This window comes from Periplaneta americana, chromosome 6 (assembly GCF_040183065.1).
Source record: "Periplaneta americana isolate PAMFEO1 chromosome 6, P.americana_PAMFEO1_priV1, whole genome shotgun sequence".
NCBI classification, from domain to species: domain Eukaryota; kingdom Metazoa; phylum Arthropoda; class Insecta; order Blattodea; family Blattidae; genus Periplaneta; species Periplaneta americana.
This window is the reverse complement of record NC_091122.1, coordinates 37,474,639-37,495,086: the sequence shown is the minus strand read 5'-3', so window position 1 is coordinate 37,495,086 and position 20,448 is coordinate 37,474,639. Positions and strand designations below refer to the sequence as shown.

The window sequence follows — 20,448 nt, the reverse complement described above, 5'->3', positions numbered from 1 at the left end:
ATGTATGAAACAGACAAGAAATAAATATTTTACCTGTGAGTGGTGCCCGGAAAAGGTCTACATCTTTTTTATCATCATCGAACAGCAGTTTTTGAGGAATAGGAGAAAAATAGTAGTCCCTCCTATCCCTATTTGCTCTTTTTTGACAAGCTGTGTAGCAACATATTCCCAACACAACTATTGCCATGCACACACAACCTGCGAAAAAGAAATATTTGCATATGATAATGGAGATTTGTTGGGATGCCACAAAGGAACTGGAGCTCCCAGAGAAAACCTCTGTATTACCTGAACCACAGGCTTGCCCAACACAAGTCATAAATCAGGGGTAGACAGGGTCCGAATCCGCATCCACAGGATTGAGTCCAGCACTCTAACCACTGGACCACTGTGGCGACTACATTATTTATTATATCATTATATAATTCAGATTTCCGAGGCTTACAATTATATCCAATTAACTAAACTATATTTTGATCAATAAGTAAAATTATAGAAATAAACTTACAATCATAAAAAATGGGAGCATATATTTCCCGCTTGCATACAATTATAAGATACTAACAAAGTGCCAGGGGCGATTTCTCAGGGCATGCTATACTTGCTGCGCAAGCCCAATATTTTCGTATAATGTGTATTTCTCAAAATGGGATTACGTACATTAAAATTTATTTTGATTTTTGGAATACTGTATAGGCGTAATACCACCTGCAGGTTGCACACCACAAGTATCGCAATGCTTGCTCGTTTCTCGGAGCTACAGGAAAGACGTAGAAATAGCGAGAATATGATGCGCGCGCAAGTGCCTTCCTCCTTGGTCCGTCCTAGGTGCACTATGTGTTGTTTGAAGCTCTGGTCCGAGAGCTACACCAACAACTGTTTAACGTTACACATAGCAGTATTGACAGCGGGAATGTGCTGTGCAATGTAATTGTATGAGCGGAATGCATGTGTTAGCTGCTGCATGTATTATTAATTCTTAAACATTAATTTGAAGTATTGCAAGGAGTTCGGAATTGTGTTATTGAAACCTTGTTATTAAATCCATTTTTCCCGAAGGACTATTCAAGAGAAGACAGATATTATAGAGAGTATGTGCGCTCGTTCAGTAATGCTCAATACAACAATGTGCATTGGTTGGCAGGGTCGAAAAACTAAATAAACTGTTTTGTTGGCCATGTTTGCTGTATTATATCGAACTTCTACATATGATAAGCGAATATGATCCATGACTCATAATGATTTCATAATTATAAAATAAATTATTTATGTGGGTCTGATTATTTTTATTAATTATGAATTATTATATCCTCCCATATTCCCCTATGAATAAAAGAGCAAGCCTAACTTTCGTAACTAGCATTCGCCCCTGCAAAGTGCCAATAGTACTAATAATTAAAGTTCATTCAAAACAAGCTGTAAACTGTTGTTCACAAGTGAGGAATCTACTTACCAGCCAACATAATAAACACCATTCTAGGCAAGCCAATGACAGTCTCATCCCTGGCAAGTCTGAACATGACGGAACCTGACTGGTTGTTGGTCACATGCACGAGCTTAGTAGTTGGGAGGTAGCCAGGTGCAGACACTGTGACAGTATGATCACCTGGAGGGAGAAACCGCCAATAGGCCCCAGTTGCTGAGCCCTTTATAACATGTGTACTGCCTTCTACAGTTACTATTGCATTACGTATTGGAGCATTTTCATCATCAATAATATAACCTGAAAAAGAAAACAGTTTTAAATCTTCTCACATTATATCAGTGGTACTTATAAATAAATAAAAATACCACATTTTGTGTGAGGGGGGAGAGATGGAAAGAAAGAGAGGAGAGGAAAGGAGAGAGGAAGGGAGGAAGGAAGAGGGACGTAGAAGGGACAGAGAAGGAAGGAGAGGGACAAAAAGAGGGAGAGAGACGGAGGGAGAAATATGAAAAGAAGAGGATGAGGATGGGACAGAGAGCGAGAGGGACAGAGAGAGAGTGAGACAGGAAGTGGGAAGAGGAATCAAATAAATAAATAAATAAATAAATAAACAAATTCTAGTTCATGAATGTAAGTTGTTCATTACTGGTGATTCGGTTAATAAATGATACGGTTTAGTAATGTTTTTACACAATGTAATAGAACTAATTACTTGGGATTAGGAACAAGACATTGAAGAAGAATTTTATAAAATAAATACCTGTAATTCCTTTGGTTACCATTTCTATCATTGCCATCAAACTCTGTCTGTGCTGGTTCCAGATTGTGGGAAGACGAGACTTGTCTGGTGAGCCACAGCAATCAACGAAAACGTCCAACTGGAATGTGCTTGTATTCAAGTAGCTGTAATCCTGTAGAATTTAATGATGTACAACTGTAATTTTAATGCTTTTCTCTATCAGCACACATGTATGGGTATTAAAAAAAAAAAAAAAATTCGTTCTATTTTGTTATTAATATAAATTATATAATATAATATATAATATTGCTACTTTCCAATAGTTCCCCAAGAAAAATGACATATTCTTGAATATAAATTCAAGTATGTATAGATAAATTATATTAGTAACATGAATATAAATACTCAGTTATTACTATAATGAGTAGATAAAATCTGTTTCGTTTGTTGAGTGATAAGTATAATACAATGTAAGAGGTTTACACTGTAACATATAAGATGATGGTGTTATTTAACGTACAGGTGTTCAATATCACATGAAATGAACACACTCATTTTTATGTTTAGTAGGCTATTTTATGACGCTTTATCAACAGCTTAGGTTATTTAGCGTCTGAATGAGATCAAGGTGATAATGCCGGTGAAATGAGTCCGGGGTCCAGCACCGAAAGTTACCCGGCATTTGCTCATATTGGGTTGAGGGAAAACCCCGGAAAAAACCTCAACCAGGTAACTTGCCCCGACCGGGAATCGAACCCGGGCCACCTGGTTTCGTGGCCAGACGTGCTAACCATTACTCCACAGGTGTGGACTACTCATTTTTATCTTACTGTACAATGACAATAAATAAACTTGAACTTACAATCATGCTGCCATTCCGTTGCTTCCAACTACCTGCATTACTTATACCATGTTCAAAGAAGTCCCTGGGGTTACTTGAGCAATTAGGATAACCACTTCCCATAGTAGGATGATGTGAAATGTAACTCTTGGCAAGTATACGGAACATCTGAAAATAACGAACAATTTAAGCATTTAAGTTTTATCATAATCATAATAATGATTTTTTTTAAGTTTATTTATACATGCTTTAACATATCACGTGTTTAGGATTTGTAGGTATACCAGTAGGCCGTTTTACTATTGTTAAGCTCCTGTTTCTACTGTCTGAGCCAACTCGCTCGGTAATGAAAATATTACATGGACAATAAAAAAATGATCATTATGAGTACTTGCCTTGTGAAATTACATTTTCAAGCTTTAATTAATGTAGGGTTACACTATTATTATTATTATTATTATTATTATTATTATTTTTATTATTGATATAATACTCACGAAAAAAAACTGAACTTGTTCTGATATGTAAATTATTAAATATTACAAAAATATGAACATCACATTATTGTATTACATAACAAAATAATATAAGTATAGAATTACAAAATAAAAGTTACAATTCAATAAGAAAGTACTTAATTTCATTTTGTATTATATCAATTATTTTTCAGGATCAAAAGAATACAAACAAATAGTGCATGTTTTTCTTAATTCTTACAGTTTCAAAAGGAAAATTAAAAAGGACAAGAGAGAATGGAAGAATGAATGTAATTATTTATTTATTTTTTTATTTTACTTGGTTATTTAACGACGCTGTATCAACTATGAGGTTATTTAGCATCGATGGGATTGGTGATAGCGAGATGAGGCCGAGGATTCGCCACAGATCACCCGACATTTGCCTTACGATTGGAGAAAACCTCGGAAAAAATCCAACCAGGTAATCAGCCCAAGTGGGAATCAAATCCGCACCCGAACACAACTCCGGATCGGCAGACAGGTGCCTTAGTCCACAGACCTACACTGGTGGCCCGAATGTAATTATGATAAAGCAAAAACACAGTATATTTTGGATGAATTTTAGCACTGTAAAGAAGTCAACAAGAGAATTATATCTAGGAAAGCTAGAGATAGGTGTTACCTAACTAGTTCACACGTACAAATTCCTAATTTCTATGAAGTACAGTACGGTCAATTGAAGCCATAATCGATTATTGCAATGAAAAACTCAAGTCTCAGAGTCTAGCAATGTAACAGAATGCAACTGTTTGGGATCTAAATTCGAGGTGAGATACACTAGCAATAATACAACAATGAGAACAGTGTCTTTACAAGAATAACAAGTCAATAATTCCCCACCTCTTCATCGGATGTTGCAAACTTATTGCCCTTCTTAGGTCCTCTGTCATTAGCAAATGGTATATCCACATGCAGAGATCCAGCGTGCAAAGCCACAGTCAATACAGGTGCTGTATTTTGTATAAGATCCATTAAGGCTTGTGTTTCTGGTTGAGGAAGATGTTTTTTCTCAACTGCAATATAACAAACAATTTATAGTACATTATGCAATGAGCCTATAATGGTAGTAATTAAGACGCGAGTATGTTTGTTTATGAAACGAGCGCAAGCAAGTTTCATAATTTTCATACAAGCACCTTAATTACCATTATAGGCAAGTTTCATACGACTTTTTATGCTCGACCATATTTCTAACTTGAAATTATTCATAAGTATTCATGTTATGGTTATGTAAGTGAGGAGCGGAACTGACCTAAATTGTGAAATTGTGCAGACGCGAAAGTATTGATTTTTTCCGAGGCACGAATGTCATTGACCTTGATATAATCTAGAGAATAACATGAACATTAGTCTTGATATAACCTGGAAATTGATTTAGAATTGAAAAACGAGATGACAAATTGAATTTATTTGAATATTATTTATAATTAACGCTAATTATTATAGTAACAGAACATAACCTTCTGCAACAGTATTGGATTTCCAGCCTCCGTGACCTTTCGCTAATTGTCTTTCGATTGCATATCCAAGAATAATCGATACTTGCAGTTTTACAATGGTACAATGGTAATTTCTCATTGGCTGAACAACTGAATTATAATGAATAGGTGTACTTTAATGAGGTGCATTAAAGGGCTACTACCAGGTGTGTAATTACTACATTTCGGCATGGTTGAGCATAAAGTTCTTTAGCACACATTCAGACAATGCTGGCAGCTCCTCTTCTACCAGAGAGCCTACAATGATTTCGGGGAAAGAATCGACTTCTGACGTCTCTAGTAAAGCATGTAGAAGGTACTGGGCGAGTGCAACATTGCAACTAGAGCTAGCAGCATTCCCCCTCTCCTTCCCCAATGACAGACAGACAGCCGGTGGGCGGGCAGGCAGAAATGTTGTGTTAATTACTGGAAAGAGAGGATGGAAGCTTCATTTCCTGTATGGCACTAGAAGGGCGAGTGATAAATCCAGTTTCCAATGCAGAGGTGCCAATCTTTCATGTGGGTTATGTTTTACATTCACTTTCATTTCTGAAATCGGCAATTCTGACCTCATTTGCGTCTATTGTATATTCATTTATGACATAATCAAGAAGAGTATCATATTGGTAAGTTGCAAATTCTATAATGTTCACATTCATTAATCAAATTTGGGAATGTTTGAATAGATATTCAAGAGATGAATATGTGATTCAGGTCTACTTCTAATCCTCCAACATAGAACCTTTGCATATTCTTCAACATTTAATGTTCCACTCTCCCGACTCTGGAATTTTCTCCTGTGCGAGATTAGAGACTGTCGGACCTACCGACATTTCAGAATAAACTTAGAAAGTTGTTATTAGATAGGAGCTAGAAATATTTATTATATTTATGCCTGTGTGTAAGCTAATGTTCCATATTAATATAGTATTTTCTTTTGTCCCCTAAGGATTTAGCTTAAGATTTATTTTTATTTGTAATATTATTTCATTAACTGTCTGTACGTTATTTTTCTGTATTATTTTATATTCTGCATTTCATGTACTTTTTCAAATTATACTATTTTATATTAGTACTAGCATCTGTGACATGTATCATATAGCTAATCTGATTGAATGTTATAATTTTATTATATTGTACGAATTATTTTGTACCTCAGGTCGATTTATGGTGAAGTGAAAGAGAAGGCCTGATGACTTTAACTTCACTCTAATAAATAATTCTAATGAAACACTTTTTTCTATGTGAAATATTTACAACTTCTGCGCGTTTAAGAAATTCAGTTTCAATATTAATTTCTTTACACATTTTATTTTCTGAAATACAGTGTGTCTGTGTCTGTGTGTATATATATAAATAATAAGGGATACAGAGTGAAAGTGTAAGGGGGTTAAAAAATAGACACTGCAAGCAGTTTGAAGTTGTTTCTTTGACTGTGAGAAATATACTGTCTCAGTGGAAGCTACATTTACCATTCAAATCTCTATTTTCCCATATAAGTATTGATATCAGTCATTAAATGTATCCTGTCTGTGGTGTAATAATCATGATGATCTGGAACACATTCTTCTGTACTGTCCACCCATAAACCACAAGAGAAGTCAATTAAAATCATCAGTACCGCACCAGTTGCAGAAGACACAGCCCTGCAGTATATATTGACTACACCCCAACTCTGGCTACTAACAACAGGCATCTATAATAAACACCGATCAAAATACCTACCCCTCATTTCTCGTGAAAAACAACTGAATAGACTACAGTGGACTATAGTGGACTTTATGTTGTCAGCAAATAACTGGATACATTAAGAAGATTGATTAAATGTATCATAATTATGTAAAAGGTTAATCAGCATAAGTGTAACCGTTTTTTAAGTGGGCATCAATTTTTTGTTTGTAATGGTGGTTACATCACCCACTCACGTAAACCCCCAGTATGACTGGAGGGCCACACCTGTCGTTGGTTAATGGGTCCATCGGACCTGGCCGGGAGGAGTTTTAGAGTCCACCGACCTTTCTCACAAGCACCACTTGTGGAACATTTCTACATCCATCAAAAGACTAATTAAAAATAAATATAAAATCAAGCAAAACCAAGCACTATGTACCAAAGCCAAAGATAAAAAATGGAGCATTTTAATAAAAAAACCAGAAATTATTCCAGAAATCCCACGTAAATCTCCAGTAGAAAAATTCAGACTGCTTACAGAACACGATTATTTGGCCAAACACTTGAATAAAATAGGAATTTACACAAATCCAAATTGCCCTCTATGCAACAAAGAAGAAGAAATGACTGAAGATCATCTACAATCCTGTGAAGTTCTACCTGATGGATCCACCACAGAGAAATATTGGAGAGCAAGAACGCTAATGGCTTCGTTGCCAAAGCCTGGCATTAGATAACAACAACAACATGTATCATAATTATTGCGTATATTAAAGTCTTCTTAAAAGATTACTAAAAGAGCATCAGCACTGTAATGGTGCATTTATTACAAAAGACAATAAAAATCAATTTCATTAGGAAGCAGTCACTTGCATTATAATATTCCATATCTACCATGATAGGTCTGCTATCGAAGTACTGCACCAGCAAATAAAAAAAAAAAGGTATGACTGTGAACCAACGGAGGAAAAAAACAGAGAGAGAGAGAGGGTGAGAGGGGGAAGAGGGACGAAGGAATGGGAATAGGAAAGAGGAAAAAGAGAGGAGAGGAAGGAGAAGAGAGAGGGGAGGAAGGGGAGAGAGAGAGAGAGATATCAATGAAACATGAATTTTACCTTCTGAAGGAAAATCGGTATCCAAATTCACATTATTCTTGTTGTTACCACTTTTAGGATTAGGACTGCAGTCTTCTGGTAACATTTCTTTCTGCAATGCTGTATGATCAGGATTTGCATCAAGCACAACATGGATCGTTAATTTCTGGAACAAAAAGTAATTTTACTGACATAGGTAGATAGTACTTCTATCATGTTCTGATACACATATTGAAAAAACGCAATCAAAGAGCAGGATAATGTGAAAATAAATCTGAGAGATGTTTTAAACTGATACACGAACTAGTTTTAGGCTGCTACTGAAACGATTCAAATGTCTGATATCTTACAAAATAATATTATCTTGAATTTCTGTGGCATTATTGATAACATGGTGGGTAATAGGATATTAATATTAGTATGAATACCGAACACAAAGATGTGAAGAATCATGTATAAAGAATCCATAATTATGCATTTAACAAACGAAGTGAAGACTTAGACACAATTTCCAAAATTCAAATATAAAATTCTTCTTGGTTACTGGAAGCTATAAGTGCATAACTACATGTTTTATTAACTTCAGCAAAAGACAAAAATGAATGAATGGTTACCACACAAGCCCACTCAAGGAATCTCAAAATAATTCTGTAAGGAATAATGATCAGAAAAATCCCTTCGTACAGTCCTGTTTGGTTGGAACAGTGGATCTTCAGTATTTAACCCAAATAATTAAATCATTTCATGAATGAATGTACACAAATTTTCTATCAATTCTTTACCCTTAGAAATAGAATCAATTAATAAATTAAAGGATCCCATACAAACAAAGATTTATCTCAGAGAGGTATGTCTGAAATGAATGATTGGCTCAGACTTACCTCCTAGACTTATAGTTCACAAAAAAGTCGTTAAAGGTCGTTAAAATCAATAATTCGCTGTGAAGAAATGCGGTCACGCGAGAAATACCATTCCTTCCAGGTTTAACGTTAATATAAATGCATAAGAACAATTTCTCAAATCTGTACTTTCATAACTTGCTGCCTTTTGCTACAGAAAACTGCTTAAAACGAAAAAATGACGAAATCTCGATCACATGCACATAAGTATGATTTGTTTCTATGTTTAATTCTTGTCACTTAATTTGGAGAGTGCTACAGTCGGAAAATTTCAAGCAGTCGCAGACGTCTGGAGACTTTACACAAGGCCAAAAGTCTTAATACGTTTCGTCAATACACGAGGAGACTTGCCTGTGGAATTGGGTTTGTACAGACTTACTTCCAGGTAATTCTTTGCATGTATGAGACCCTTAAAATCTGCTCTCAAAAAGTATCTGTGTTCAAATGCTTTTACTCTATAAAAACATTCCCACTCCAGGAACTCTGTTTGAATATATAAGTAGCTTGTGGGCTATAAGTACGTATATATTTACCATGTGACCAGCCTCATGGTCTAGTGGTCAGAGCTTCTGGCAATAGTTCATGAGGTCCCGGGTTCGATTCCCAGTTAGAGCACAGGAATTTTTCCTTAAAGGGGATTATTCCTGTGTTTGTCCATGGTCTGGAATTTAGGTTAAGTTTAGATTTAAGACCTCTCCTGGCACCACATTATCATAATCATCCTATCACATCATTGGGGTATGTAACTCCACCTTCCAGGTGCCCCAACCTCAGAAGTGGGTTACAACTAAGCCACGGCCAGGAGAGAAGACCAAAATGTCGAAAAGACAACCTGGTGGCATTGGATAAAAAAAATATATTTACCATGTATCTACAATTATCCATGAACATGTGTACTTGAATTCATAGAATGTAATAATCTAAATCAATCCAATCCATTACTAAATTACCAAACTGAATAAGTCTATATATGAACAGAAAGTATCCATTCCATTCTGTCCTTGGTGTGACTAGCTCATGAAGGGCCAAGCTGGCCAGCTGGCCTCAAGTTCACATGTCTCAGCAGAAGTAAACAATCATACAACACGAATGGAGGTGTGATTAGCATAATGATCTCCCCAGCCAATATTTCATGAGAAAATCCCTTCCCCATGAGGACTCGAACCAGTGTACATTTCATAAGAGACCCAGGCATGACTACAATGCTACAGTGCAGGACACAAAGTAACAGGATAAATAAATATATTCAAATTTTTATCTTTTTTCTTCACTGGCAAAAAACTGGTCACTGAATATTAAGAACTCATAACATAGAAATAACCAACCTTAACGAACTCTGTTATCTGTTCATCAGTACCATAATTGGACAAGATATACTGGATGAGATTCATTAACATTTCTGTTGTAACTGGCTCATCTCCGTGCAGGTCACCAACAAACAAAAGTGCAGGATAACCTTTCGTCGAGGTATCTCTCTTTTGTAAACCAAGTTCCATTACTGTTATGTTCCTATTACCGACGCTAGTACCAATACTGCAAAAAAAAAAAAAAATTAATATTTTGTTATTCAGTTTGTAACAGAGAGCTGAAACAAAGGAAATTTTATATTAGTAGTAATATTTTCAATATGTTCAGAGTGGATACTTGCACAACACTGGAAGAAAATAAACTGATTGTTTTGAAGAAACCAATGATCACTATCACCTAAAGGTTTAATTACATTTATCAATCTGCAAACATATTCAGGTCTGAATAATACAAGGTGATTAAAAAAAGAGGCGCAAAAGTAAGAACCTGTAGCGAGAGTGACAACAATGTTAAACGGTCAATTATTAAAAATAATGAAGGCGACAGGTCTCACATTATTGTGTGCTTATTTGCTAGTATATGTCATCACACCAGAGTTGTAGTGTAATGCTACACTAAATCACAACATTGAAACAAGCAAGACAAAGTATTCTGCGTCATGGAATGGGGGCTAGCAACAGTACAGAGAAGCTTTAGGGCTAAATTTGGTAAGGATGCAACACAAAAACTGTATTGCACGTTGGGTGAGGCAATTCGAAAGCAATGGCTATTTCTGTCTTGGAAAAAGTGTGGGTCATTCACAGATTTCTGAAGAGACAGTACATAGGATATGAGCCATGTACAGTAGTGGCAAAAAAAAACTGGCATGACCCTTGTAGCTGATACAAAAGAATCCTGTGCTGTGTATTGTGTCAAATTGTGGTACAGACGTGGACAAATTATTAACAAAATTGACGATTTTTATGATAATTCTATTTATAAAATTTGACTTTCCAATTTAGACTACAGTTGACAATTTTACATATTTCTATCATTACAGTAGATAGAAATATGCAAAAATGTCAAATGTAGGCTATTCTAAATTGAAGAGTCAAATTTTGTAAAAAATATATATTGGTTTTCAATTTTGCTAATAATTTGTAAATATGCAAAAATGCCAACTGCAGTCTAAAGTGCAGAGTCAAATTTTATAAAAATATATAATAAAAATCTTCAGTTTTGCTAATAATTTGGAAATATCCAAAATGTCACCTGTAGTCCAAATTGAAGAGTCGAAGTTTTTAAAAATATACAAAAAAAATCTTTACTTTTGCTAATAATTTGTAAATTTGCAAAAATATCCATTGTAGTCTAAATTGAAGAGTCAAATTTTGTAAAAATATACAACACAAATCTTCAATTTTTTAATTAATTTGGAAATACGCAGAGATGTCAACTGTAGACTAAATTGAAGAATAATATTTTGTAAAAATATATAATAAAAATCTCCAATTTTTCTAATAATTTGTCCACGTCTGTAATTTCAATATGGATAGTGAAGCCAGAGGTATGTACTGCTATTTAATGTAAAAATACGTAGTTATCTTTGCCGAATAGAGGTAGAAATGTAATATTGATGCCATATGAAAATAAAACTCTCAAAGTTTTTTCGTCTGTAAGTTTGAGGCATTGAAGGAAACAAAAGACGGTAAGAATCGAACAAATGCAATAAATTTCGTTGTTACAATTAATTATACAAGATGGATGTGCTTTGTGACTAGCAAAATTTGAATCTGTGACTCTGAAATCAGCTACAAGGGTCGGTCTGGTTTTTTTTTTTTTGCCACTACTGTACAAACACAGTCATAACAAGGCCACAAAGGGGGCTGGTAGGGAACTACAGATGTCACAATTCATGGCACTGCGCTCTTATGGAAGTGTAATGTTTCCCTACTAGAACACTGGATCAGCAGTGCAGGAAACAACAATTCACCAATATCCTCGCCTTCGTCCTCTATGATCGCCAGATCAAAAACTTTGCAACGTCTTTCTGTTGGGGTACACCAAGGACTTCGTGTATGTCACCCATAAGCTACAAACAAAACCGGAATGACCTGAGACAAAGCATCACAGAAACAGTGGAGTCGATATTCGAGAACATGCTGGCAAGAGTCTGAACAGAACTGAAGTAGTACCGTTTCGACATCTGTCATATCACGAACGGGGCTCACATTGAGCATTTGTAGTGTAGAGGTAAAACTTGGACAGTTAATGTGTCTTTTCATGTCAATCCAGTGTGTTAGGTTCGTTCAGTTACGAATAAATCAACTTTACTTTTGCACCATCCTTTTTGAATCACCTTGTATTTTAAATTTCACAGTTTGCAACACAGACTATTATCTTAGGATTTAAAGGAGTGTATATTCAGTTTATATGGTTAAAACTTATTATACATATATAATAATAAATTTCTAAATTATAGACATCAGCTCAAAGAGTTTGAGTGACCACAAGGGTTCTGAATACAATAAACATGTACAATATAATGTGATGTGATACATTAAAGAAAAAATAAAGTTAATTGTTGAAGGCAAATATAAGTTGATTAATTGAAATAGAGATGATGATGTAATATTTGAAGAGAATCCTTGATAATATTTATAAGAATAGACATTACATAATCAAAAGGAATGTGAAGTTTCTTAAGATAATTCCATGTGAATTTTGTAATTGAACCTCTACTGATAAACAGCAAACCAATGACAGACCATTGTTTAAGAGGAACGTTGTACTTTTGAGAAAAATACGGCAGACAAGGTTTATATATAGACTTCTTCTCAACATCAACTTCGGTGGCCTGATTTAGGTTTCTTTCGAAACGGATAGTAAGGTCAAGAACAAGAGCCCGTTTTAAGCATCCGTTGATAGCAATAATGTCTGCCCGTCTAAAAGAACCATCTGTACCTCCTCATGAATCTCCCAATTTAAAGTTTTTAACGATGTCGTACACGATGATGTCTAGCATTTATCAGCAGCTCGCCTTTAGGGGATTGTCCAAGCACGTGTCCAAGTGTTTCAAGCTCGCTACAGTCTGGATGACGGCAGCGGGTTGTGCTTAGAGTTCTGCCCGGTATTGCGCGAACCACCGAAATACTGCTTGACATTTTTTGCTACTTACCTATGCAGTCTTGTAATGGAAGCATAATCAGAGTTTAGGTGTGACAGAAGTTTCTGAATCTGAGAATAAGTATGATATTCTTCATCTTCTCCTGCTACTCGATCCAATACCACTTTCACGTAATTTAATTGATTCTTCAGTACTTTTGTGTGTACAATTTTGCGCACGTGATGTGGGCATGATACCTGTAATGAAATGCCATTCATATAATTAATATTTGTTGCTTTGCATATACTGATCATTACATGCTCATACACGTCATGTGAACAATGGTGGTCATGTGACAGTGATGATAGTGATAATCACTATTATGATGATGACGAGGAAAATATGAAACATTGCAGATATTAAGGGCGAACCCACAATCGAGATTCTTTGTCGAGTTCACCCCTAATATCCAAAGCAATATACTCTGTCCACTGTCTAGCAAAGAATAACATGATGATAAACCATAGAATCTCAATAGATCTGTTCACATGGCAACAGAACATTGCCTGCTGGGTCACATCCTATGGCTGCTTACACTGCCTGCTCAATCAACACTTATACACGAGTAGCCGCTAGGTGGCAAGTAGTGCACACTGCTATTAACGTTAACAGTAATAGCGGTGTGTACTGTCACGTAGTAGTAAAATAAGTTTGATTGAGCAGGCAGTTTACACAGCCATGCGATCCAGTAGGCAGTGCAACAGAGTCATTGCCAATTCAGATCTTAAGACCATGTGAATGAGTTTACACCAATAATCTTTCATTGGACAGACTTTAGCTCAGTGTTTTTTTATTTATTTTTAAATTTCTTGGTGCTTCTGATGTTAAAGACAGAGCTCTTCAATAATGAAAATACGATTAAGTAAATGTTTTCACGAACTCGTCTACTTCTATTGTTCAAACAATATACCATATATTGAATGATAAATATGAAGTTTCATCGACACTTAGAATGATAAATAAATTATGCATTACACTACATTGAAAACTACTTAAATTTATTAATTTAATGCTCAAAATAATTTGTGACGCAGAAAGCAAAAAAGGACCTCTTGTCGGAGAAGTAAACTTTTCAGTACAAGCAAAATGGATGATTAAGGTCTAATTCGCTATTTTGTCAATTATTATAGCTTAGTTTTTACTGTTTAAGCTCATATCGATTTAAAAGTGTCTTAAATATGTAAAATTATAACGATAGTGACAATGTAAAACTTTAAAGCTTGTTTTCTCAAAACACCTCATTTCTGTAACAAATATTCAAAATGCCATAACTCACTCAATTTATTAGTTAGAAATCTAAATTTGGTATAAAAATTTTCAGAATTTAATGCTGAATTTTGAAATAAACTCTAAATCTTAAATTTTCGACAAGAGGTCTCTTTTCGTTTTTCGTCTCATACTTATCAAAGTATGTGAAATTTAGTTTCAATATTTCATTATAAAAAGGTTAATTTAGAATGTATAAATTCCACTCAATATTATATTTCAGAGAATTAAAAAGAATTTACTGATACAAGATTAAGAAAATACTAAAATACTCCATTCTTTAAAAGTGATGTGTTATATAATAATAATAATAATAATAATAATAATAGAACGTTTTATTTTCACTGGCAGAGTTAAGGTCATAAGGCCTTCTCTTCCATTCAACCAGCCTTAATCAATACAATAGTGATACACATATTTAAATTATGAATATTTACAATACACTAAAGATTCTCCAGCAATATTCTTCAGTTACGTTTTAATGACTAACTTAGTTTATGAGGTAATGTAATTCAATTCAGTCTATATGCAAAATGTAAAGAATTATAATTAAGTTGAGACAGCTAGTCAAGAGCATTAAAATTAGAATGTCAAGTCCTCTTATTTTATATATTTTCGTAAATATAATGTGTAATAGAGAACAGATTTACTACATATATTTAAAAATAATTGTTAGGCAGTCAATAGTGCTGTATAAAATGATACATCAAGATCTATTTTATTTCATATTACTGTAAAATTATTGATAGATATGAACAAATACACAAAACATAGATATATATCACTTTAACGGTTTTTGAAAAAATATCTTTATCTAAATGTTTTACACACCTCTAGTTCATATTCTCCAGGTGAAAGCATTGCTTTGAAAAAGGCAGCATTCTTTGTAAGTCGAAGAGGCTTTTCAAAGCCTTTTATTCGCACGACAGCTTCTCGAAGAGGTTCACCATTCTTATCTTCAATATGACCTCTAACACCTGAAAAAACGTAGGTTAAACATATGCATGTTAGAAGAATTTAGTTACTATAAAATAACTATGTTACAAATTGATTTCATTAGTATTTATACAACATATGAATAATAATTAATTAATTGTGCTAACCCTTTTATTCCCCTCAGGAGCCCACCACGGTGGGTACAGGGAGTGGCGACCCCGAGGTGCCTGAGGGTATAGCTGGGCCACCCTGCCTCCAGGGGTTATAAATATAACTATAATGTACCATGTAAGCAAAAGGAGAAATCTCTCATATGTTGTTGTTTTCTAATGCCAGGCGTTTGACAATAAAGTCATTTGACCTCTTGCACTCCAATATTTTTAAAAAATATTGTCATGGTCAGCCACTGAAGAACAGATTTTGAGGTGTTCCGAATCCATTTCTTGGTTTGGGTTGCACAATGGGCAGTTAGGGGACTGATATATTCCAATTCCATGCAGGTGTTTGAACCACTCCAATCTCTCATATGAAATATACCTACAATTCAATTATTTGTGCAGTATTTTTTTTTATTAATTTTGTGGTTTATCTTAAAAAGCTGAGAACTTATTTTTTATATATTTTTCCCGCTCTGTTTTTTTCACCATATGATAAATTTTCAAGAACATTGTCTAGGCAATAAATGGGGTGACACAAATCATATTTAGAAAAGATTGTGATAACTACTGCAAGGTAATATACCGAAAAACAAGAACTCTTACCTTGCTCAACAGCTGCTAGAAATTCAATCAATGAATTCAGGTTTTCCCTCCACAGAGATCCCAAATCACTTGCAGGAGTATATTTACAACAACCAACATGAGCTGTCACCTGGAATAAAATATATACACTGTCGAATCAACCAATTTTTTTAGACACAAGTACAAGGCTATAATCTTATACATTTTAACAATTCGAAATGAATGCTAATCACATGTACGAAGTTCACAAAATATTTCTTAATAAGACTACATCATGCATCTGCAGGAATAAAGCAAGTGAGTCTAATATGGCCGCCAAGTGGAATATTTAACAGATATAATACTTTCATACAAAAAATAAATTAATGAAATATCAACTGAACCGTCTATGCTTATCTTGTTTTATAAATATAATTTTATTAATTAGTTACATTAACGTTTTCGGTACTGGGGTGTACCATCATCAGATGTATTGTGATACTATATGTAAACCTAGCCAATGGATGCATGTGTTGTGGTCTTGAATAATATGTATGTATGAACATAAAATGTTCAAAATAAGATGAAATTTATAAAATAAATTGTTATTACACATGACTTCTCCCTTTATTTTCTTCCTGAAACATACTGTACTTGAATTTTTATCATAAAATTCAACAGCTTTAAGCGGAGTCTGAATCCGAGAATTTTGAATAATGAGTAATAAATAAAACGCATGTTTAAATAGTAACTGATATAAGAATGATATAGAGGAACAATTTAGATAACTCTGGAAAGTGTAAACAGAATATTTTCATTCATAGTAAGACTATAAAAAAATCTAGTTTCATGATTACATTCATTTTGGATTTCTTTGATTCACACTTTTCAGGATAAAGAATGAGTGTCATGAGGATGAAACGTACTTTCTCATTATACATACGTTTTACATGTCTTGCTTCAGCTCCTTTATTATGCTGTGAATGATTTTCTGCACTTTTTGAACTATACAGTATTGTTCAAAAGACATACACTATAAGACCATGCTTCAGTTGATCATTTATATGTAAAAAAATTTCTATTACAAGTAATGGTAATCTCCCTAAAAAGGTGTAAGGGGCCATCTGCAGTGATAACACATCATATTGTATGAATTACACTTGTAACAATTTTACAATACCAGTAATTATTACAGCAGTAATTAATTAAAGTAAATTAATGAATATGAATGAAAATAGTCAATTTAAATTTAATTTTCATAAATATCGTGATAAAAAAATATGCATAGAATCAATTTAGGTTGTTTTCACATGTATCTTTCAATTTATCATCTTCCAAGCCGAAAGTCTTGAAAAACATTACAGCAGCTTCCGATGGTATACCTCTGGGACCAAAGAGAAGTGCATGTATAAAAAAATTTCGTTGTCCATATTTATGCGAAAATTTCCAGTTATAATATTCTTCACATTTACTATACAGATTCTGTTTTTTAATGCAACATTTGGTGACAGATAAGAATAATTATTGTAGAGTCAACAATTAGGGCAGTAGGGTTGTTTTTATGGAATACAATTATATCACTGAATCTGCAATTTCATCTGAGGCCACAGCAAATACCTTTCCACAAGTCAAAATCTTTCTTTTTTCAACATTTGTGCTAGATGATGTTTAACGAAATGATGTCTGGAAGTAATCACTAAAGCACTGTGAGGGCAGCTGTCAAGAACATGTGAAGGGGTTTCAGACTCTGACCATCTGTGACAAAGGGTCGACTCACTGCTCACACCTGACACTCCATGAAGGTTAAAATAGTTTGTGTTTAATAATAATAATAATAATAATAATAATAATAATAATAATAATAATAATAATAATAATAATAATAGTCGTCGACTGTCTCATTAATTGTCAGTTTATTCTACATAAAAAAATCCGGTGATTCTTGAAAATTGGCTCAGATTCTGGACAAAATCCATCTCAATAATTTAGATGAAATCACTGTACACAGGTGGATGGCATGCCCCAAAAACATGTATCCCCATGAATATCTAGACATCGATTTTTTTGTAGCATCTAAATACTTTTTCTTTATATTTCGTATAATGAAAACGTTTAACTGAACTGATTTTCAAATAAGCAGTTGGAGAGAGTTGAAAACATGAATATATGAATAAATAAACATCATATCAGTGATTAAATTGCCATCTGCAGAAAGATGGTGAAACGATTATCATACAAATAACTTACCATTGGAACACCATATTGCTGGTAAGCTAATGCCATGATTTTGTCATCTGTTTTGGCTGTAGTGTCGGTAGTTTCTGGTGTCGTCCCTTGGTGTTCACAAGGATTGCTGCGTTGAAACTGTTCAATAAGAAACAGAGGACAAATGCAGGAAGAGCTACCTGATAGAACTGCGTAAACATTAAAATGAAAATATATAATATGAAATATTATAAATTATGTTTCTATAATAGTTCAATTAAACCGGATAGTTAATAGTAAGGATCTAAATTCTGTAAATTCTAGAAAATTCTTGCCTTCTTCTCTTTTCTCTTACATTACACTACGATATTTTTGAATACAGGCTCTTACATCATGTAAGTAGAATATATTTTTCGGATGGTATACTGGTAATTAATTATGACTTACCAAGGACATCTTCGGATGGTCTCGAATATAGTGATCAGCCAACATTTTAAAGACATTTTCTGTCTGAGAGTCTAATTCTACTGCTGGGTGACTGCAAACAAAAATTTCAATAAGGAATGTGACAACATGATGTGTGATACATTTCCATCAGTCCATTAAGTATCAACTTCATTCCATTTCCAAAACAAGAAAATACATATGACTACATATTTACAACTATGAAACTGCTTACCTTACATAAACTCCATCACCTTCAATACTAAGTGCGAGATCAAATTCTTCATTCTTCATGATGATCTTCAATGCATCTGCCACTCCATTGCTCCCATTCCAAGGCACGAGGAACTGATAGCCTATTTCTCCAGGACTACTTTGAGGATTGCAAATAGGATTAGTGATTCTTTCGAATGCAGGATCAATTCCTGGCAAGATGTGAATAACTGCTTTCGACAAGATGTTGATAGCAGAGGGATTCTTTCTTGAATATGCAGTAACCAAATGCCGAGCCAATCGGATGAGAAGTTCTCTGCCTATTGGTTGAGAGGCAAACAGTCCCCCCATCAATGCAACGTGGAATTTATTTTCTTCAGGACCACCAACCTGAAACAAGGACCAATATTTGATAGATCACCTTATCCTGTTTATTCAGTTAAATTTTTAGGTGATATTCTGACAGGATTAGCATATTTTTTCGTTAACATGCTGCAATCAATAACATATAAGAACAAACAAATCATAATAATTCTGTGATATAATTATCTAGTGATAAATTGTGTAGTGTGTCTTCTTTGTCTCACCAAGTTTTTGGAAATAGTTAACCCATTCATTTTCATTTACAGGATTCATTTTTAACATTTTCTCGCACATCACTCTTTAATTTCGTATTGATTTTGTAAGTTTTGGGATGGGGATTAGTAAGATCTCTTTCTAAACTTGAAACAAAATCTGTCCACATTTCTCTTTACTTTTTTGCATACAGCTCTTTTCATCATATTCATAATTTATGAAACTGATACTATACAAATTGAAATTAGAGATTTCAACACACAAGAAATATATTATAACAATAATTATTTTTATATATTATGAAACTCTCTGTTTACTACACCAGTTCAAGAGTTATACAGTAATTGCAAATTGTAAGTCAGCATTCTGTCAAAAGTAATTTTATATTTATTTGTATAGAATATAAGCTAAGAGTGACCTTTCAAATCGAAAAAGGCAAGACTGTCCACATAGTTAAATTAAAAAGGAGAAGAAAAAAAGAAGGATTAGAAGAAGAAGAAGAAGAAGAAGAAGAAATAGAGAAGGAATAACCTCTGTAATGCTAATGTGAAAACCGGAGAAGTTGGCTTATTTGTATCAATGAAATTAATTAAAGAAGAAAAGAACTGGGAGGAAAATGTAATGGGGGAATATTCTGAAACGGGCAAATATGAATAACAAAACTGGAAAAAATATATTATATTAAATTGTGTACTTTTTTCACACATTGGTTACATTTGCTCCTATTATTGAAGATTCTGGTATTAGTTGAGCTTAAAAAAAGATTTTCTAATTAAAAAAAAAAAAAACCAAGGGATTGTTGTTATCTTTCCCTTACAGCCCATTGTTTAAGGTATGTTCTAAACTTCTGTACTTCAGATTTCACTTGTCTTCGAACATTTCTTTTTTCACTATCAGTCATATCTGCTATTTTCTTTCTTTTTTTTTATATTCTTTGTCATAGTCCCTTTTTTTTCTGCAACTCCTCTTC

At 33.9% G+C, this 20,448-nt stretch overlaps 1 protein-coding gene across 1 annotated transcript in view; it reads right to left on the bottom strand.

Annotated features, from left to right (window-relative positions):
- Window positions 1–20,448, bottom strand: part of LOC138701219 (carboxypeptidase D-like) — an 82,113-nt gene that overhangs the window by 10,030 nt on the left and 51,635 nt on the right. The window contains exons 13-25 of the mRNA XM_069827891.1: window positions 18,925–19,292; window positions 18,693–18,783; window positions 18,288–18,404; window positions 16,083–16,191; window positions 15,217–15,362; window positions 13,132–13,316; window positions 9,992–10,199; window positions 7,789–7,933; window positions 4,365–4,537; window positions 3,028–3,174; window positions 2,187–2,337; window positions 1,454–1,723; window positions 34–198 (exon numbers count right to left, since the gene is read on the bottom strand). Of these exons, the coding sequence (XP_069683992.1) occupies window positions 34–198; window positions 1,454–1,723; window positions 2,187–2,337; window positions 3,028–3,174; window positions 4,365–4,537; window positions 7,789–7,933; window positions 9,992–10,199; window positions 13,132–13,316; window positions 15,217–15,362; window positions 16,083–16,191; window positions 18,288–18,404; window positions 18,693–18,783; window positions 18,925–19,292 (2,275 nt within the window). The remainder of the gene's footprint in view (window positions 1–33; window positions 199–1,453; window positions 1,724–2,186; window positions 2,338–3,027; window positions 3,175–4,364; window positions 4,538–7,788; window positions 7,934–9,991; window positions 10,200–13,131; window positions 13,317–15,216; window positions 15,363–16,082; window positions 16,192–18,287; window positions 18,405–18,692; window positions 18,784–18,924; window positions 19,293–20,448) is intronic.